The sequence below is a fragment of the Haemaphysalis longicornis genome, unplaced genomic scaffold, assembly GCF_048455015.1.
Source record: "Haemaphysalis longicornis isolate Haplotype H1 unplaced genomic scaffold, Haemaphysalis longicornis Haplotype H1 scaffold_10, whole genome shotgun sequence".
In the NCBI taxonomy this organism is placed as follows: domain Eukaryota; kingdom Metazoa; phylum Arthropoda; class Arachnida; order Ixodida; family Ixodidae; genus Haemaphysalis; species Haemaphysalis longicornis.
In genome coordinates this window covers 97,322,311-97,342,878 of record NW_027526204.1, presented here as the reverse complement: position 1 = coordinate 97,342,878, position 20,568 = coordinate 97,322,311, and the positions used below count along the sequence as shown (strand labels likewise).

At 51.3% G+C, this 20,568-nt stretch overlaps 1 protein-coding gene across 1 annotated transcript; it reads left to right on the top strand.

Moving 5' to 3' along the window:
• The first annotated feature begins 275 nt into the window (after window positions 1–275).
• Window positions 276–3,149, top strand: LOC144158915 (uncharacterized). Its single transcript, XM_077690104.1, has 4 exons — window positions 276–433; window positions 871–1,360; window positions 1,796–2,055; window positions 2,501–3,149. Exons 2-4 carry the CDS (start codon window positions 885–887, stop codon window positions 2,911–2,913), a joined length of 1,149 nt encoding a protein of 382 aa, XP_077546230.1. The 5' UTR covers window positions 276–433; window positions 871–884; the 3' UTR covers window positions 2,914–3,149.
• Window positions 3,150–20,568: the final 17,419 nt, after the last annotated feature.

The window sequence follows — 20,568 nt, the reverse complement described above, 5'->3', positions numbered from 1 at the left end:
GAGCTCTGACTTGAAGAGCTTTCGTCCTATTGTATAAGCGGCTATGACGTTCCTTTGACTATAGCAAAGGGACACGATTTATCGATTGCGGCCTTAAGGTATCGGGTCACGTTCAGCTTGTCTACGTCTCTCTCTCTCTCTCTGCTTTCTTGGGGTCGGGATCGCTCTGCCACGCAAAACGCTACAAATGCGCGCCCCGGGGTATCTCACCCTGATAACAAGAGAGTTACGCACATAAGCCTTCCTTTTTAATATCTCAAGTCTCAACCCCGGTCGTGTTCTTGGCACATCTTCCGAGAATCGTAGCCTTTACCCCGCCCGTGAGCAGCCTGCCTCCGATAAGACCGCATTTATTACGCGGCTCCAATTGCGTGCGCATCATTCGTGATTTGTACCACCAACTAGGCACCACTGTTCAGTCTCTTAACCCAGTGTAAGCATGCTCCCTATTTCTTTCGATGTTCAGGTTTTCCCTTGTCCACAGCTTCTAATTAGTATTCACCTTTGGTTTTCAAATGCTTCTAATTAATGCTTTAGTATTTAATCAATACTATCGCCGAAGCGCGCATGTGCGGAGTTGCTTTACGCTGTGTCAGTTGTTACTACTTCTCAGCCTACTTAGCACCACAGCCATAGAAAATAATGAGGACCAGAATGCCAGTTTTTACATGCTGAGTCAGACCAAACCTCTACATCGACTCGGCGTAATTGATGATAAATCTTTTGTGTAGGATTTTTATTTATAAGGTGTTCATAAGAGACCAATTAGACATCAAAAGTTGCTTTCCTTGAAGCAGTTTCGAGATGAAGCTCTGCTCGAAGAACTCTAGCCGATGCTTTACCTCTGGTACGTGCAATCTGTCTACTCAGGGTTGAACTTCGGGATGGCACCGGCGGCGACCGACTCCGTGTACACGCTTACCGGCTTCGGCCAGTTCCTGGAGTGGCGCAGGGTCCGGTTCGCAGAGCCCCTGCCCAAGATCCGAATATGCCAGGTGTGCGGTGTCGTAGCAGCGGTGGCAAAGCTGCTGCCTTGCACGCACGTCCTTTGCGAGACTTGCGAGGACAGGGCCGAAGAGAAGGGCCGCAAGTGTCCGGTGGACGGCTACTGCTTTCAGGGCGAAGACGTCCAGGACATGCCTTTCTCCCGGCGTGACATTGACGAGCGCGTGGTGCACTGCCTCAACCACACGGGCGATGACACGGGTTGCCGATTCAGTGGGAAACTGGGAGAGCTCGAGAGGCACTTCTTCGTTCAATGCAGGCATGGTATTGTGCAGTGCTCGAAGTGCAAGGCGCAAGTGACCCGCCAGGAGGTGTTCGACCATTACACTTACTGCGAAGGTGAAAAGTATTTGAGGTAAGATTACCCACGGCCACGATGCCTCCACATGCTGTGTTGTAAAACGTCTAATGCAGGAGTCTTGCGCCAAGAAACCGTATAACTTTGAGAACAGACACGCTATTTGCGCTAGAAGTCTGACTACGTAAAAAGAACTGATGTTTTCACAAAATCATGCATTAGGCAAGGCATTATAAATAGCTTTAGCACCTATCTACGGAACGTAAGTCTCCTTTTACATATTTTACCTTACGTTGTCAGTATTCAATGTTTATATAAGTTTAAAAAATGAATGCGAAAAATAACATGGCCATCTTAAGTAGGAATCAGCTTGCTGCATTTCTCGCGGACCATTCGAGTGTGCTTTTCCTGACTGGAACAATCACAGTCCTTCATTTCAATTTGCCCACATCTGCATCTTGTTGATTCAATTGATCCTTTGCTTTATTACAGTTTAGAAAACGTAGCGGATGGAAATACGGTGACCTTCGACGCCATGGAGGCAGTCCGGCTTGCCTCGTCGCTCAGAGACATCAGAGATGGCATAAACGACGCCATAAACGCTGGTTCAAATTCAAGCATGAAAATGGGAGAGCTGAAGGGCAAGGTCATCTCACTGTCCAGTTTCATCCGCATTCTCGACCCGGCAGGGGGAAGCGTGGAAGACGAAGGGTACCTGTCTGCTCAGACCTGTGAGGACGACATTGGACCGAGTGAGTACTTGCCTATATTCTCTCTTCGGAAAGAAATGCTTACTCCTTTACTATAAGCAGAAACCAATCGCCGCAATCCACTGCATTACCAAAAAGCACATTAACGAAAAACGACGCTTTATGTGGGGAAAAATTTAGGAAAAGAACTCATGGAGAACAAGTTACAGGTAAAATTTGTTATGAGTTACCCCATTCCAAAATGGTTTTTATATGCCTAGCTGCCATTCAATTCGTTATGCCCCTTTTACTAATCATTTCATCTTTGCCTCTTTATCGTGTCTTTAATAATCGTAGAAACACGTCATAGAAACACTGCTCAAAATTGTCCCATACAGTCTAACAGGTAATTTTTTGCACTTTTGTATCGCATCGATAAACTTGCCTATTTTTGATACTGTGACCTTAATAATTATTTTATATTGTATTTTGTCTTGCGTCCCCACAGCCGGGTCGATCCTGTGCACGTTTGAAGGCATAGATACCACTCACCCAGTGGTGTGGCTGGAGAATCCCTGCATGCTAGATGGCTACACATTCAAGCTGGCATTGAAGTTTGAAACAAAGTGTGGCAAGCTACCCAACGTCTTCGTTTTCTTCGTGCTCTCCGCTGGGGAGAAGGACGATTTTGTGGAATGGCCTTTCAAGAAGCAAGTCCGAATGAGTCTCGTCCACCCCAATGACGCCGACAAGAAAATGGCCCTGCCTTTTAAGATAACCTCGAAGACCGACGCCAAGTGCCTGAAGAAGCCTGATGAGGACCAGAAAGGAATATACTCGGACAAGATCAGTTGGAAGAACATCCTGAAGAGCGGCTTCGTCTTCCACGACTCAGTAACTGTGAAAGTGTCTTTTGAGTGATGCGCAATCAGCCACAATTCTCAAAGGAACAGGACTGCGAACAATCCATATATTCGTTCTGGCGTTGTTGATGGGTCAGATTCGAGAACTGCCACACAGGCGTGAGCATAGGGCTGGTCCCTACGACTGCCTGTATATCCATCCTTCCGCCAGTTCTCTGCTTACTTGTATTGTATGTTGCTTGCAAAGAGATATCGTCATTAAAGATGCAGAGGGACCTCCTTCTCTCGTAATGACTCGGATGAATTCAATCGTTTCTATCACATCATTACCGATACATCATTTCGCAGCAGGGGATTGTTATTGCAAATTACGAGAGTGAGCGGCCACAATTTCAATTAACAATCAACACAGTAGGCAGCTGCAACTTCTTAAATTTGTGTCAGTGAATATCTTTGTCAACCCCTTATTGTCTATGGTACACAAAAGTGTTTTTAAGGAACGTTGCCAATATTTTGTAGACACACAAAAGCGTGCGTCGGCTGTGTGCATACTAGTTGCTGCAATTCCTTCTAGAAAGCTATGGACAGTATAGTTTTTAAAGAGACAGACAACCGATTTTTGTGGAGCATATTCTCTTTATCGCAAATGAAAGGGCATCATTTAAAACACCTTGTACTAAAAACAATTTCCCTTATAGGGCTTGTAGACGTTCGGAGGGGAAGTTCATTAAATCTACCAAAGTTAAGTATGTTGCCAAAAGGAATTCTGGCAACCGTGACAGTGACCCGCTCGAGCACATATATGTAACTGTACGTAAAATGATAAGAATTATTCAAGAAGTGGGCTATGCCCACTAACGTGAAAGCTGGGGAGGGGCGATGCATGAAGTGTATAAGGCTGCGTTCCAATTCGCGGACAGCTTCGTAGACAGCCTACGAAGCAGTCTAACTAGACGTCTAAAGGAATAAAATTGGAACGGCGCCGCGGTCGCAAGCGCAACGCCAGCGCAGACGACAGCGTCGTAGCAGACATGTTGAGTTGCGCAAACCGCAAGTTTCGTAACTAATATTACCGTTGTTATTACAAACGTTAAGTACATTAAAAATTCAACAAAATCATCAGCATCACTAATGACTTATACTAAATATTTAAATACAGGAACAAGTGCTTTTCGTTCAACATAAAATCGCAAAAAGGTGGCGCTGGCGTCGCTTTTCAGTTTAGACAGGAAGGTAGCCTGCATCGTTGCTGACTTCGATGCTGTCTCCTCAAAGCAGTCTTCGTTGACTGCTTCGTTCGAATTGGAACAGGGCTTAACATGGCGTACTGTCCGCGAAGACGGCAACGAAGCTGTCTAAACGGTAAATTGGAACGCACCCTAAGTGTATTCAAAGATAGTAAATCTCTCGCTTTCCAAACGGCACGCTGATTGCGCGCCGCAGAAGCTCCGGTGGGAGAAGCTATCATGCGCTTGATGAAGCGGTAGCGCCCTCTTTGCACCGAATATAAACCATTAAATGAGAGACAGACTGGTCGTAAGTGGTCTTCTTTGTCACTCCGCAGAATGCTAAAAACTATGCCTTACAGGAGAAAAATCTGGCGTTTGAGACGAATTTTAAGACAAAACTTAACACATTTCTGTTGTTGATGGAATGAAATCCTGCATATTCCTGTATTTTGAATCAGTTTTAATAATTTTAGCTCATTTTGAAACGATTTTATTCACTATAGATGGTTTTTTGACCATCATTTGACAACTTGATTAACCGTGACTACATGAGAACACGACAGGAGACGCCGACAGCTCGAACCGCTAAGGTGCTTTTCCCTTAAAATTTTACCCCAGCTACAACAATAATAAAATGTAGTCCTTTCTATTCCTTTGTTCGGCTTCTGATTCACGCATTAAAACCGACGGAGCTGTTTTTGTGCGTACGGTAGTTTCATGTTTCCTCCTTACATATCATAACCTTTGAGAGTTCATAAAGTTTACTGCCAATTGAAAATTATTTCCACCAATTTATTTAGTAATTTCTTGCAGTTCAACTATAGGAAATGGTGGATTTCAGGTAAGCTAGAAAACATGCACTCCAAAACAGCATTTCTTCGTCCCTCTCTTTTTCTTTGTCCCTTTAACGGACAGTGTAAATTTAATCGCCTGACACATTCTCCTTGCTGCCCAGCTTCTTTCATTTTTTGAAGCACTGAGAACACGCGTTAGTTGTTTAAAACCCATGTTGCGCGTCGTAACAACCAGCCGCTACACAACCTGTTTGCGCCGTAAAGCTCCCTTTAATAATATTGTGAGCGCGAAGTTCCCAAGCGTAGAAAAATTCATTTATTTCCCTTCCACATTATCCCCATCATCAAACACATCGAGGAACGCTTCCTCTACTTCTGGTACGATCATCATCATCGTTCGTTCCTTAACCGGTATTCGGAGACGGCTGTGTCGTAAAACAAACGCCCTACTTCACCAAGTACCCGAGGCTCCTATAAGATCTCAAACGAAATGTTTCGCCAAACTTTCTTTTCCGTGACGTGTATGGACGCCAATTGAGGCTTCTGAAATGTTAACATGGGTTGATTGGGTGAATATTCTAAAAAAATTCCGTAGGAAGCAGAATTAGGCGTAATATTCGAGAAAATTTTAAACCGCAAATACTGTCTCTCCTGTATAGTTTTCTTTCTCCCCTCTGTGGTATTTTTGGTGTGTCTTGGGTGCTTATATTTCACCGACAGACGTGTACGACTGTTGAAGAGCTGGACACGCTGATGCACTGTATTCCAGTTGTGACTAAACGGACAAAACCATGTTGCACTAGCAGTCGTTTCATTTTTCCTCCATTTTGTTAGTCCGCAGGAATGTTTAAAAATAGTGTTCCTATTGGATGTTTATTAGCTAGTAAACAGCTGCCGTCCGCAAGAGTTAAACGTACTGGCCCTCGGCGGAATCCGAGTAAACTTTTCGCTCGGATCGGTCGCTTCGTGGAGATGCAAGCAACAGCATGCAGAAAGCTCACACTAACGCGTAAGATTTGAAGGTAGCGAAGCTGTACGCACCCTTCACGACTATAACGAAGGTTTAAGTCTGCGATTGCAGATGATTGCTTCTTCCTCGCTGCCGCAACGAACTTTACACCATCATTGTTGCTAAAAGTGTGAGGTTCTTTCATTTTTTCCAAGTGATAATCGTTGGACATCACCTTGGAAGGGCGTGCGCGAGTACCTGTCTTTCTCGTTCGCAGCAAGCGTTGCCACGATTACCGCAAACGCTGGAGTTTTTTTTTGCCAATCTTGGCCAATCTCCCTAAGTGGGTGAGTAATCTTGGTAACCTTGGCCAATCTCCCTTGGCTTGACAACATGCGCGCGGACGCTGTGCGGTTGCCGCGACGCACCCGCACAAGGGCGTTGGGTATTTTTCGTGTTTTTTTTTTTCAACTAGACGGCGGTCGCTGCAATCTTGGCCAATCTCCCTAAGTGGGTATGCTTGGCTTGACGAACGTGCGCAGGGGACGTGCACTCACGTGCGCGCTCTTGGCAATTTCTTGGTATTTGTAACTGCCGATACAAAACATTACGATTTGCTAAAGGGCCCCGCTGTTAAAAATTCCCGGTCCACCTCCACTTAAGTGAAAGCTGTTGAGGTGTGAAGCTTGCAATGTATAAGTGTTTTTTCGGCGCCTTGGCGTTTTTGCCAACGGAGATGAAACCGGCGGGGGGGGGGGTGGCATACAGGTTTGCTGTAAAAGCATCTTGTCTTTGAAGCACGAACCTCTCTAGCGCGAGGCGTAAACAAGTGTCCCAGTGTTTTTTTTTTTTCTTATTATTACGCGTTTCGTTATATCGCGAGGCGTAAACGAGTTTCCCGGTGTTTTAGCACCGTCACTACATGAGACGACGATTACGATGGTGACAGGAGGCGCGAACAGCCCCAGGACCCAAGGGGCTTTGCCCCTAATATACAATCTTTACAATACAATACAATTCTTAAGAGGAAGATGACTAAAACGCGGAGCTGCTTCGACCGTGTAATAATGGCGCGATCAGAGAGACGTTGGCTTCATAACGCAAAGGAGCCAAGTTCTATTCCGACCACAAAAAAAGATTTTTTCCTCGAGGCGCTTGATGTGTCTTCCCTTATCATCATCATCGTTTTTGTGAAGCTTAGAGTGTAAAGTTAGTTTTCTTGCAGTGCGTTTTGGCGCGACATCGAACGCCATCAGTAAGGCATAGCAAGCTTCACTTTAAAAAATCGGCTAGGGCACTCGAGACTGCTGACGTAGAGGAATGTGGAATCCTCACAGTCGCTCGAATAAAATGCGGAAGAGTAATGTATCTACATGTATTATCTGCACTTGGAGCTCGGTGATGCGGAAACTGTGGTGTCGCGGGTATTGCTAGTGTTTTGGCCGGATTTTGGTGTTAACCCCGTCAATCTGGTTATCAATGAGAGCGGCATTGTGTCACAGCGCCCGGCACAAATTCGCTGCGCCTGGCGACGGGTCGGCGGCGGGGTCGATTCACGCTTCGGTCGAACCGCCCGCGGCAAACGTGCCCCAACTTGATGGGCAGCGGCGCCGCGGAGTCAGGAGAGGGCCTGATAGACATTAACCCAGCGTACGGGGTAATTCCAGTACTAGCGCCATATGCCCCCTGGAGAGCCTGGGAAAACATTTTTGCGTTGTTGTTGCCATAGCAACGCCACCGCCACGTTGGTCTTAAACGCGTTATAACTGTCATGACAACGTTGCGAGGGCGCGCAGCTTGAGTGGGGGAGAAGTGATGCTCTCACCCTGTCATGCCGGTTTGATTCTGCCGCCCCTCTCCCGGCCACCGATCGGACGCACTTTCGAATGGACGCACTTTCAGCGAGGGTTGGACGCAGTTTTAGCTTTAGCGCTGTTCTCAGGTTTTTTTTTAAGAAGGGATGGTAAATTGTTTTGATTTTTAGTTTTTAATGAGCCATTCTTATTTCCTTTTTTCGGCTCAACTCCCCCCTATTTAGTCATAATGGGAGTAATAGCCGTCCGTCTTGAAGTGTTGACAGATACAACTTCGGCAGACCCCAAAGAACTAACGCTTTACTGCAGCAGCATTCGGTCTGTCACCAAATTTTGTGGTTGCAAAAGCGCCTGCGATCTCCTATTCAGTTAAGCCAAATTATTGGGCGTCAAGACAAGTGCGTCGTACCGGGAGCCCCACCATCCGAATCTGAACTTTTGAACGATGTAAGGCAGTGATTCTCAACCGTGAATGTACCGGGGACCCATTTCGGTGTTACCAAAGTGATGTAAGACCCTGCGATGATTTATGTTGATCCGCTTCATACGTCAGACAATTTGCACTTGCCGCTAAAGTCAGCCACAAGTAGTCACCCACGTAGTCTTGGTAATGGCGGGTTTGGTAATTAAAAATCGAATGAAAAAGCCTTTCGCATTTTGAAACTTCGGGAGCCATGGCGGAAAGGGGCATGCCCAAGAACGTCGGCACCACCTGCTTTACTCAAAACTACACACTTCACGGAATGATAAACGCTTCCTATATGATACATATAGAGCTTTTGCCGAATGCTTCTACTTCTTGTCAGGTGTTACCGAGACGCAAAGAATTCAAATACAACTCTACTTTTCTAATGGCACCCAAATGTTTTATGGCAGAGAGCTGCAAAATCACCTTTCCTTCGTGCTTTGATAAATTAGTTCGGCCCCACTCAAATGTTAGGCTCTTGCTTTGAATTCGAAAACTCGAAAACGTTTTTGCGAGTGCATCAAAATTTTTACAATTACTCCGCGTATGTCACAAGGATACCCCCATCTCAACTTTCTTTTGGCCAATATACCATTGGTTCATTGGTGGGGATGCAGTGGAAAGAGCCGGATGCCGCGAGAAAGCTTTGTGAGGTACGCAGGTATATTGGTGGGACGGATGTTACTTCCACATCTACAATTAACCCTACCTATAAGCCAAGGATTTGATCTCAAATAATTTGTATGGTTTCAGAAACCAGCTGTGCTCACATCACATCCTCTTTCGCATACAGGAAAAATTCGCATACCATCGTCCCGAAATTCACCTCGTGCCATTCTTGCTTTTGACCTAAAGGAAGCCTTCGATAACCTCTTTCATTCCGCCATTCTCTCGCGCATCAACGAAAGAGGCTGCGGCTTGAGTATTTACTTCTATATTGCCGATTTCTCACTCACAGACAGGCGATATTAAAAGCAGGAGATGTCACATCTTATCTTACCACCCTTGGAGATTGAGGCACCCCTCAAGGTTCTGTTCTTTCATCTTAACATCAATATTGGTGTCGTGGACCCCCTCGTAAGCTTAAAGCAATTCCCCGTGTTCATCGCACACTGTATCAGGCTGACATTACCATTGGGTCTGACCCGGGTCCCTTAGGTTAAATTCAATATGCCCTTCAAATAGCCCCTGACACTGAAACAATATGCCTCATCAATTGGCCTTCGCTGTTCCCTTCAAAAACGTGATCTCATCATGGTACAAAAAAGACCCCCTGCATCCAATGATGAATCAGGTAAAATTACCCTCCATGGTCACTTCATATGTCCGAGCCCTTCACTCAAAATACTTGGTGTTACTATCCAAGCTAATACACGGAAAGATCAGACCATATCCAAACTCACCGCAGTATTTACTGAAGTCACCCACAAGCTTCACCGCATCTCCAATCGACATCGCGGTATGAAGGAGCAAGACCTTCTCTGCCTTCTACGCGCCTTCCTTGTATCACGGACCATCTAAATCGCCGCCTACCTTACTCCCCCCAAACGTGACACGGAAGCTATTGAACACCTCATCCACAAAGCTATAAAAAAGCTTTCAATCTCCCTACGTCCACCGTGACAACTACATTGCTCCGAATAGGTATTCACAACTCGGTCTCGGAACTCATCGAAGGACATCTTTCCAATCAGCGTATCCGCCTAACTCAAACACCAACAAGATTGGCACTGTTACAGGACCGCAAATGTCAACCCCTGAGACCACGGACAGAAAACCTCTTCCCCTTAATTGGCGTCAATCTATTCGTATTCGCACTCTTCCCAAAAAACATGCCTCTCTCTTTGCACACAGGTCGTCGCCACACTCGTAGCCAAGTCCAAGAACAAATCTACGGAAACAGGCTTAATGTTTCATGAACAGATGCTAGCACTTACTCAAATACGTCCCATCACTCAGCCATGGTAACCATCGAAGACAAGATCGTCACCTGCGCCTTAATCAAGACCACATCTATCTGGGCCGCGGAAAAACTTGCCGTAGCCCTCGCCATCAAGCAAACTGCCGCAACGATTGTAATTACGGCTTGTCAATTGATCTGTCGTAGTGTTTCAGCAAGTAACGTGGCCTCAACCACGTGGAAGCTGCTCACTCAGCGCGTCCTCAGACGGATGATTTACAGTGTGGACCCCGGGACACTCCTCACTAACGGACAATAACTTTGCCCATAGACAAGCCTGCGAACTTTCCTCCCAGTCCTCCGAGAAAACACCGAGTCTTGTTTTCCTTCTCACATTTCAAGACATCACCCAACATTCATCACCATCATCATCCCCAGCCTATGTACGCCCACTGCGGGGCAAAGGCCTCTCGCATTATTCTCCAATTATCCCGGTCCTGTGCTAACTGCGACCTTTTATCCGCGCAAAACTTCTTGATGTCATCTGCCCATCCAACTTTCTGCCAGCCCCTGCTACGCTTGTCTTCTCTAGGAATCCACTCTGTTACCCTTAATGACCAACGGTTTTCTTGCCTTCGCATTACATGCCCTGCCCACGTCCATTTCTTCTTAATTTGTGCTAATATGTCCTTAACACCTGTTTGTTCCCTGACCCACTCCGCTCTTTTCTTTTCCCTTAATGTTACACCTAACCCAACAATACCGCCCAACATTACCGCGCTGCAAGACAACATTTCCCGCCTCCTCACCCGCAGCTTACGAAAAAAAGAAGTAATACTCGGAGGAATAAAAACAAACACCTTTCCTCACCTTGGATACATAGGATGTACCTTACCCAATACCCTGCCACATGTAAATTCTGCCCTAACCCATGAACCCTCATACACATGATCTTGGATTGCGCACGTTACTCCGCCCTCCCACCTTTACCCACTTCCTTTCCCCTCCCTGAGCTTTGAGAGAACCTGACGACGAGCGCCGGCTCGGATACACAGCAACTCCTGGTGTCCAGGGCTGAGACATCACAAGCGTCTCATGGTATCCTGGACTGAGGTACCACTCCCACATCTCCCGGCTCAAAAGAAAGTTTTTCCCTTCTTGTAGAGCGATGGGAGCGCAGTTGCCAGCTCGAGGAACAGGAAGCCCTCGTGCGAAGGCGGCGGCGACATTTCGGTAGGCCGCGCAGCTGCGCGGCCTAACGAAATAGGATGACTACTTACCACTCCTAATTCTTTCTCTCCCCCTCCTCCCTCTCAGTTTCTGAAGAAACGTTTTCCAACCAACTAACCAACCAACCAACTAACCAACCAACCAACCAACCAGCCAACCCCTCCTAGTCCTGCGTGTAAGAGTGACAGGCCACATTGCCTTCAAAGATTAGTACAAGCCCGGCACTTCCCATCCGCACCCAGCGCCAACTACTAGTTCGCTTGGAACAGCCCTTTTATTCCTGAGCAGAAGGAGGTGGTTTCGATTCCCGGCGGCGGCGTCCGCTTTTCTGAAGGAGGCAAAAAGCAAAAACGCCCGTGTGTTCGAGATTTCGGCGCGCGTTAGAGATCCCCAGGCGGTCAAAATTATTCCGGAGCCCTCCCCTAATGCGCGCCCAATCGCCTGTGTCGCGTCGGGGCGTTAAACCGTACAATCAATCAATCAACCTCTTCTATTCCTTTGACAGTCCGCTAAAACAGCTCCGCTGTCAAGTCTTAGTAGACCCCTCATTAAAGGGTAGAATCGTGGGTTTTTGAGCGAATGAACGGCGTTCAAACCCCAGTGATGCTGTAAAGCCTTTTACTGTAAAATGTTTTCTTAGCACTATTCTGCGTGCTTTTTTTAAACAGGGGTCGTTTGTTATCTTTTTGTTGAACACGTTTATTTAACGTTCTACACCGCACCTGGATTTTGGGGCCTGTACCTACCTTTGGACGTAATATCGTGGACGGCAAAAAAAACGAGAGACGAAACAGCACGTCAAAAAAAAAAAAAAAACACGCCACCTCTACTACCGTGAGGCATGTAGATGGGCAAAACATGCCGTGTATAAGTGTATAGTCTCTCGCTTACCACACGGCTCGTGCTGGTATGCGGGACTTCTCAATTGCGAAGGCAAAGTAGAAGTGAAATTCTAAACGGAGAACTGCAAATTTTAAAGTTAAAGGGAGTACGGCGCGAAATAGAAGCAAGAGTGTCCCGGTGTGCTCTTTTAGTACGTGTTCGTGCTCATGAAGATGAAACGTTCTAGCACGAGGCGTTGGTTGATTGATTGATCAAACTTTATTATGCGAAAGAGTGAGCCCCCCGGGGGGGAACCCGCCGACGGGAGCGGAGCCTCATTCCCAGGCCCCGAGCCGGGCTAGACACTCCCGCCCACGGGCCGCTAGGCTCGTGTGGACGTTTGCGGAGGGGCTGAGCCGAAGGATCTCCCATCGCTCATTAAAGCGAAGGGGGTAAGGGGAGGGTGTGCCGGGTATTGGGGCCTTTGGTGCGGTGCACTCTATGATGACGCGTTGTAACGTTCCTTTGCTAGTCTGGCAGAACGGACACAGCTCGGAGTATTGGTGAGGATACATCCTATAGTGTTGGGGGGGCCAGAGACCATGCCTGTATGCCGCGTATTATCGTCTGGTCCCTGAGGGTGAGGGATTGAGGAGGCTCTGGTAGTGTTTGTCTATTTTCCCTGTACATTGTAATGATATCTTTATAGATAGTGATTGGTGTCAACGAGTCGACCCCCGCCTGCTCCACCTCCCGGCGGGACATGTCTCGGGCGTAATAGTCGGTGATGTTGCTGCCGACGAGGGAGGATTGCGCGGGAAAACGACTGTTACGGTTTGTTCATATATTATGTGTTACGTTTTAGCGCGAGGCGTCGTTGAAAAACAAGTGTCCCGGTGTTTCAGTACCGTGACCACATGAGAATACGACGACGAACGACAACGACATGATACGCCGACAGCCCGAGCCACTAAAGTGCTTCGCCTCTAAAAAATTGCTTAGCTTTGTTATCCCTAGTTGATAGCGAAAACATCACTGCCCTGCGCCGCACCTGGCCTCCTGGCCTTCCATGGTTGCGCCCCCTTATGGCTGCGGCAGCGGCCTCCTCGCCTTCCTCCGCCAAGTGGCGACACGGGTTCCGCTCACGTCTCCGTTCCCTCCTAGCCTATCTCTCCCCGCCATAGGGCCGCTGCTGCGTGCCGGGCACTCTTAAAGCTGGCGACATGGGTCCCACGTACGGTTTCATTCCCTCCTGGAGTATCTCTCGTCAGAAGTTTTGCAAGCTTGGCTAGCTGGAAAGACCTATTATTGGATGAAACCAGCATAAACTAAAACAAAGATAAAGGAAGTGGAACAGAAGTTGTATCAACGTGCGTTTGAGAGAGCATAAATTGTCATTAAAGGGCCCCCCCATCATCCCACCTTTCTTCACATTGCACTAAGTGCAGCATACGTAAACCTAATTTTCCTGCCACTGACACTTTATTTAGGCCCCGTGAACCAACACCCCGCGAATACATGAAAGCGTTCCTCATAGCAGAAAGAGGAGGCAAATGTGTCAGCCAAGCACGCGTGCATCTTTATCCCAAAGAGATTTCGTATCTTGCTGGGCCTTGACTGTAGCCGCTGTCTATCTAGTTGTTTTATCACCGTGGCTATTGTAAGCTTGTTGCGCTCATGCGCAGTGTTTTTTATGGTTTTGTCTCAAGTGTTTGTATTCATTCTTATTGATATTCAACTTTATTTTTCAGACCAGCGGCTCTCCTTGTGTTCCACTTCCTTTGCCTCGGTTGGCGCTGGATTCATCCAAGAATAAGCATAGCTATCCCCTTCCGCCTATCTCTCCCCGCCATCGGGCCACTTCTCGGTGCCGGGCGCTTCCGGAAGGGGGTGTGGTTGACCTCTAGCTCTCAAGCTCAAAACTGATCACCCCGCGAAGACTGCCCGAGGCAGAGTAGTGTTGCTTTCGCTACAAAACGATGCGCGCAAAGGCCAGAGTACATGGAACGAGTATGCGACGAAAAGACGACGAACAACGCCCTTCGGCGCGCTCCTGACGCACGGCGGCGGAAGAAACGCCGTCCGCCCCCGATGAAGCTGGGTCAGGGAAGATCGTCGGTGGTGTAGCGGCGGCGCAGTGGCCAATCGAAGGAGCCAATCAGGAGTCCCGATTTCCCCTCTATGGCGTGTACAGATAGCGAACGTCCGCTGTGAAAGAGTTTGATAGACGTACTCTTGGCTCGCCCTCACCACTTCACACTAAAGAGCAATTCTCCCTCTTTCTCTTGGCTCACGCTACTCGTCCGTACCACGAAACTACAGTCTATACATTCTAGAGCTAAAAAACGGATTGTAAATCTGAGGTCGTTTGTGGAAAATTAGTTTGCAACAAGTGACCTCCGCGGGATTTTGATAGCTCAAGCCGCAAGTGAAATGCGCTCCCCACCCAACTCTCGTAGCTTTTGTCGCGGAGGGTGGCATGTACCATAGCTTTTGGTAGGATAAATAAAGGCGATGTGGGTACATTACTTGTATTAACAGCAACATGAGGCCCGTCTGCAAGATCGGCGAGTAAGGAGCAGGCTTATCAGTGTGAGGGCCTTTCAAATACAGCGAAAAATGGCCGCGTATCTGCTCCTTTCGCCGCAAATGTCGCCAAAAGGGGGGGCGCCACCGGCTGCCGAGTTGTGCGGGCGTGCTTCGCATCGGCTCGTCTTTTTGTGCTAATTGCGTCGGCTTATCAACTCGTACCCCGCCGAAAATGCATCGTACGACTTTCTGAAGTCTCAAGGACCATCGGAACACCAGAAACCGAGGTAGGGGACCATTTCTCCAACAATTTGAGCCCCTTTTGTGGATCCTCCATAGGCACCCGTCGTTAAGCCTAATGAACACCCGGCCTCGGCCGTGGTAGTCGCTAGGCCTGGGACCGTGCCGCGACGTCTCGCGGCTAATTGCTTGTGTTAAACGACGCCGTCGCTCATCAGCTAAGCGGCCGTTGACCTAAAATGGCGACCGCCATGAGAGTCGAAGTTGAAGGCGAAGAGATATTACCAGAACAAGTCTCGAAAGCACTGGGGTGGAAAACCGCCGGTGAAAAGCTCAAGCAGAAAAAGAACGGCAGGCTAAGCCTAACGCCACCTCACCAAGAATGCCAAGATGGCGGCGGACCCGCCAACGGCGACGGTCGACGTGGAACCCAAGATAGCGGCGCTCCAGGAGGCGCTAGCGGCGGAGACCCACGTCACCACAAGGCGGGAAGTTTGAACAAGGGGAGGCTGCTGCGGGCCGCCCGCATGCCGGACCTCCCTCGCGATGACATAAAGATCGTCATGAGACCCCGGGGTGGCCTCCAAGTCTGCGAGGTGTCCCGCGTGGAGATCAGTCGAGCCATCACCGCGGCGGCGCAAGTCGGCGGGGTCGCGGCAAAGGATGACGTGGTATGCCCGAATCGCCAACAGAACATCGTCATCGTAAGCACGCCAAAGAGAGAGAACGCCGACAAGTACGCCCTGGTGGAACGCATCGTCATCAACGGGACGTCCCACGATGTGAGCGCTTACGAGTCGGCGCCTAACGGTACGGTCAAGGGAGTGATACGGGGCGTTCCGCTGACGGACACAGCCCGAGAAATCTAAGAACTCGTGGTCCACGAGCACAACCCGTCGGCACTCCAGGCGAGCCGGATAGGCAAGACCACGTCCGTCGTCATCGCCTTCGCGGGGCCCAAGGTCCCCAACTACGTCCGGTATGGGAACCTCCTGGTCGAGTGCTCGCTGTACCGCAAACAGATTGACATCTGTTACCAGTGCGGCCGCGTCGGTCATCGGATGGATGTGTGCCCCAATCCCCAAAACAGAATCTGCCGGGGGTGCGGCGTCGTCAACCCGGACTCTAAACACACCTGCAACCCAAAGTGCGGTCTCTGCGGGGGCAACCACCTCACCGCAGATCGGGCCTGCAAAGCCCGTTTCAAGACACAGTACGTGGTTCGGCGCCGGCGCTGGGAACGCCGACGGGCCGAAGCCGAAAAAAGTCAAGAACGCAGTGGTCCTACAGGGCGACCCCAACGCAGCAACAGCCCTCGCTGCCGATCGGCAACACCGGCCCGCAATGGGGGCCACCAGAGCCGACGACGCTCCACGTCCCGCGGACCAAGGGGCACGGGCCGGACTCCTTCGGGCGGCCCCTCGGGTCGCCGCCGTGCACCAACGTCGGGCGGTGCCAAGGGTGGCCGGAGCAGCAGCCGCAGACGCGGGTCCCGTTCGAGATCGAGGTCCAAGTCCCGGGCCGGGTCCCTTCGACGGAGGAACGCCGAAAAACAGGTGGGCTGGACCGACAGGTCTTCCGTCGCTCTCGCATGTGAGAAGGAGTTCCCTCCTCTCAGTCCCCCTTCCTCCCCTCCTCCTCCCTCTAACCAAAGCGTTCCAACCGCTGAATGTAGCGAATGCGCGGATCTGAAAAAGCTAATCGAAAAGCAGAACGCTCAAATCCACCAACAGCACCTGCAGATCAGGGCGTTAATGGAGAAAATGGATGCGCTAGCTAGCGGAAGGCTCGCTGGGGCAGTTATATCAAACGAAGCGTCCGGGGACGCCAACACGAAACGCAAGGTGCCACGGCGGGACCCCGCACCTTTACCCGATCGGGAGGCGGAACCGTCAACGTCGTTGTCGCCCCGTCACGAGAAAATGGACGCCGAGACCTCGAAGCCGGAGGGGGCGTCGCTAGAGCCAAGTCAGATGCAACAGCTACAGGATGGCCTGGCGGCGGTCCTCGCGGCCGTTAACCAACTAACCCAACAGCAGAACGACATGCAAACGAAGCTGGAGCTCCTAGGGTCCAAAGTGGGAAGCCTGAAGCATGAAATGGTCGAGATTGAGAGCAGGATGGAGGACTTATCCACCAAGCTGGACCAACAAGCCGCCAAGACCTCGTCCTTAGAAGCAAAAATGCGGTACACGGACCTCTCTGGGAAGAGAAGGGAGCGCGCGAGTACCAGTAAAATCAAGGGGGCGGTCGCAAGTAGGCGCGACCAGGTGACCTCGGACGACGATGAAGAGGAACAACAATAGACGCAACCGTGGGGGGGAGACCACGATCTTTTACCAATGGAACTGCAGGGGAATCAAGAACAAATCGGCAGAACTTCAATTACACATCGAGAGCCTCGACCAGAAGCTGGACGTGATCGCGCTCCAGGAGACCCGCGGCAGACCCAGAATTCCGGGATACGTGACTTACACGGACCCGTCGGAAGAAGGGACGGCGGTCCTGGTACGCAGCAACGTGGCGGCCACCCAGCACCTCACGGCCCAGAAGGGCTGCGAACACACCCTGGTCGAGATACACACGAGAACCATAGGTAGCGGAGGGAACCTGTTCGTGATGAGCGCCTACTGCAGGCCGTCACGCAGGGACCTCGATTTCGACGAGACGGTCGGGCAGGCGAAGCAGCTGGCGGGGAACAGGCCGTTCCTGGTCCTCGGAGACTTCAACGCCCCGCACACCACATGGGGTTACAAGTTTCAATCCAAGCGGGGCAAGGCCCTCGCGAAGACGATGGAAGACCTGGAACTGGCGCTCCTCAACGAGCCTGGGGTAGCGACCCGAAGGGGAACCGGCACAAACCGGGACACCGTCCCGGACCTCTCGTGGCTCGCGGGGACTCTCGACGCGACCTGGCGCAACGAGGACGTCAGCCTGGGATCCGACCACGACATCCTGAGCGTGACGATCAGAGGACCCAAGTTCAGAGCGGAAATCGGCACGGCGAGGATCACCGACTGGGACCGCATGCGCAAGTGCGGGGCAGAAGCGGCCGAATCTTCCGCCGAAGCCGAGGAGAGTAGTGGAAGACCGTACGCGGAGTGGGCAAGAGAACAGAAGGCCGCGCTCGATAAGTTCACGGAGACCGTCGCCACGACAGCAAAGACACCGTTCGTCGACGCCAAGCTCGCGCACATGTGGGCGGCTCGACACTCGCTGACTCGGAGGTGGAAACGGCAGAGAAGGAACACAAAGCTGCCCAAGCGCATAGCCTCGCTGAACAAGCAAATCTCCGAGTACGCTGCCAAGCTCTGCCGGGAGAACTGGATGAGCACGTGCGACGGCCTGCAGGGCATGCTGTCCGCGCGCAAGACCTGGTGCCTCCTGCGTCACTTGGTCGACCCGCTAAATAGTAGGGCGGCCACGAACCGAAACCTCACCAAGGTACTCAACGCCTACGGCGGGGACGGCAAGAGGCTCATCGAAGACCTGACGGCGAAGTATCTTAAGACGGAGCGCGGGCAGTTCCCGCTGCCGGAGGAATACGGGGGACCCGAAAATCCGGAGCTGGACGAGCCCTTTACCACCACAGAACTACTGACGGCCATCGACGAGAGTAACAAAAAGAGCGCGCCCGGCACGGACGCCATTACCTACCGACTCCTGAACAACATGAGCGACGCGGCGACGGCCGAGCTCCTGGACCACATCAACCTGGCCTGGGAACGCTCGGAACTACCCGCGGAATGGAAGGAAGCAGAAGTGAGATTTACTCCCAAGCCGGGCAAACCGCTGACAATCGAGAACATGCGCCCGATCTCGCTCACGTCTTGCGTGGGCAAGGTCGTGGAACGCATGGTTCTCCGAAGACTCCAAGGGTTCCTGGACGAGACGAACCAGATGCCGGCTACTATGTACGGGTTCCGCCAGCACCTGTGCACCCAAGACGTCCTCCTCCAGCTAAACGAACTGGTGTTCAAGAAGGCCACAAGACACTCGCCCCGCGGGATACTTGCGTTGGACCTCAAGGGGGCCTTCGACAACGTGTCCCACGGAAGCGTGCTCGAGAACCTCCGCAAGACGGGCTGCGGCCGCAGGACGTACGGCTACGTCCAGAACTTTCTGACCAAGCGTACGGCGACCATAAGGATAGGAGAGGAACGGACCGACCCGATCGAGCTCGGAGACAGGGGCACTCCGCAAGGGTCGGTATTGTCTCCGCTGCTCTTCAACCTGGCCCTCCTGCCCCTGCCTAGGTTACTCCAAGAGATCGAAGGCGTGGACCACGCATTCTACGCCGACGACATTACGGTGTGGACGTCCCGAACGGGTTCCGAAGCCTGGGTGGAAGAAACCCTGCAGAGGGCGGCGACCACCGTCCATGAGTACGCCACGACCTGCGGGCTGAGCTGTGCCCCGCAGAAGTCGGAGCTGTTGATGGTGCAGCCAGGTAGGCCCAAGAAGGAACCGCCACCGAACGTAATCGTCACGATTAACGGCACGAAGATCGAGCCCACACAGCAGGTCCGCATCCTCGGCCTGTTGCTGCGCGACGACGGCAAGGCCACCGCGGCCACACACAAGATCAAGACCGTCTCCGAGCAGATCTCGAGCATGATCAGAAGAGTCACCAACAGGAACCGAGGAATCAAGGAAGACGACGCCCTGAAATTGGTGCAGGCGTTCATCGTGTCCCGCATCACTTACTCTGCCCCGTACCTCCAGCTGACGAGGGCGGACCGTGAGGCCCTGGACACGGTGGTCAGAAAGGCGACCAAACTCGCCCTGGGAGTGCCCGTGCATTCGTCCACGCAGAAACTTCTGGGCATGGGTAGGCGCAACACGGTAGACGAAATGGTGGAGGCCCACCTCTCTAACCAAAGGATCCGACTAAGTCAGACCGAACACGGACGGGCCGTCTTGCGCAAGGTGGGATGGAGCATCGAACCACAACCAGACACCGAGACATTGCCTACCGAGTGGAGGGACGTCGTAAAGACCAAGCCCCTTCCCAGGAACATGCAGCCCGGGAAAAACGAAGGGAGGCGATCCGCAAGGGCCAGGGCGCTGTCCCGCCAGCTCGAAGAGGACCCCGACGTCCTCTATGCGGACGCGGCGCTTCCCAAGTACGGAACAAAGGCTACGGCGGTGGTCACCACCATAGACACCCTGGTGACCTGCGCATCGGTCCGCACGACCCAATCGATCGAAGCAGAGGAAGTTGCCGTGGCCCTCGCACTAACACATCCGAGGGCCGGCACTATAGTAACGGACTCTAAGAAGGCGTACGCCAGCTTCCGAAAAGGGAGGGTGTCCCCCGCGGCACATGCGATATTGTCCAAGCGAAGGCCCCCGAGGCGAGCTAGAGCTCGTGTGGGTGCCGGCTCACTCGAAGGTGGAAGGAAACGAACTGGCCGACCACCACGCCCGAGAGTTATCCGTCCGGGCCGAGGACGAGCCGGCGCAGCTGCGCCCCGTCACGAGCTATAGAGAAATAACTGTACAGACAGCGTAGATGCAGATTTCCCAGGCCTCACCCACAATTGAGCCGAAAACAGCAGACCGTAATCAGAAGAATACAGGCGGGGTCGCTAGCGCATCCCACACTTCTAAACAAGATGTACCCTGTCAGGTACGAGAGTACTTGCCCGTTCTGCAAGGAGAGACAAGGCACTCTGGCACACGTCCTAGCCGAGTGCGAGTCTCTTAAGATCTGCCTGCCCCCCACCCCTATTCCCAC

Excerpts from the sequence above, each read along its gene's own strand:
- LOC144158915 (XM_077690104.1), top strand. The coding sequence starts at position 885 with ATGGCACCGGCGGCGACCGACTCCGTGTACACGCTTACCGGCTTCGGC. Across the intron at positions 1,361-1,795 it reads GAAGGTGAAAAGTATTTGAG|TTTAGAAAACGTAGCGGATG; the intron begins GTAAGATTACCC and ends GCTTTATTACAG. Across the intron at positions 2,056-2,500 it reads TGAGGACGACATTGGACCGA|CCGGGTCGATCCTGTGCACG; the intron begins GTGAGTACTTGC and ends GCGTCCCCACAG.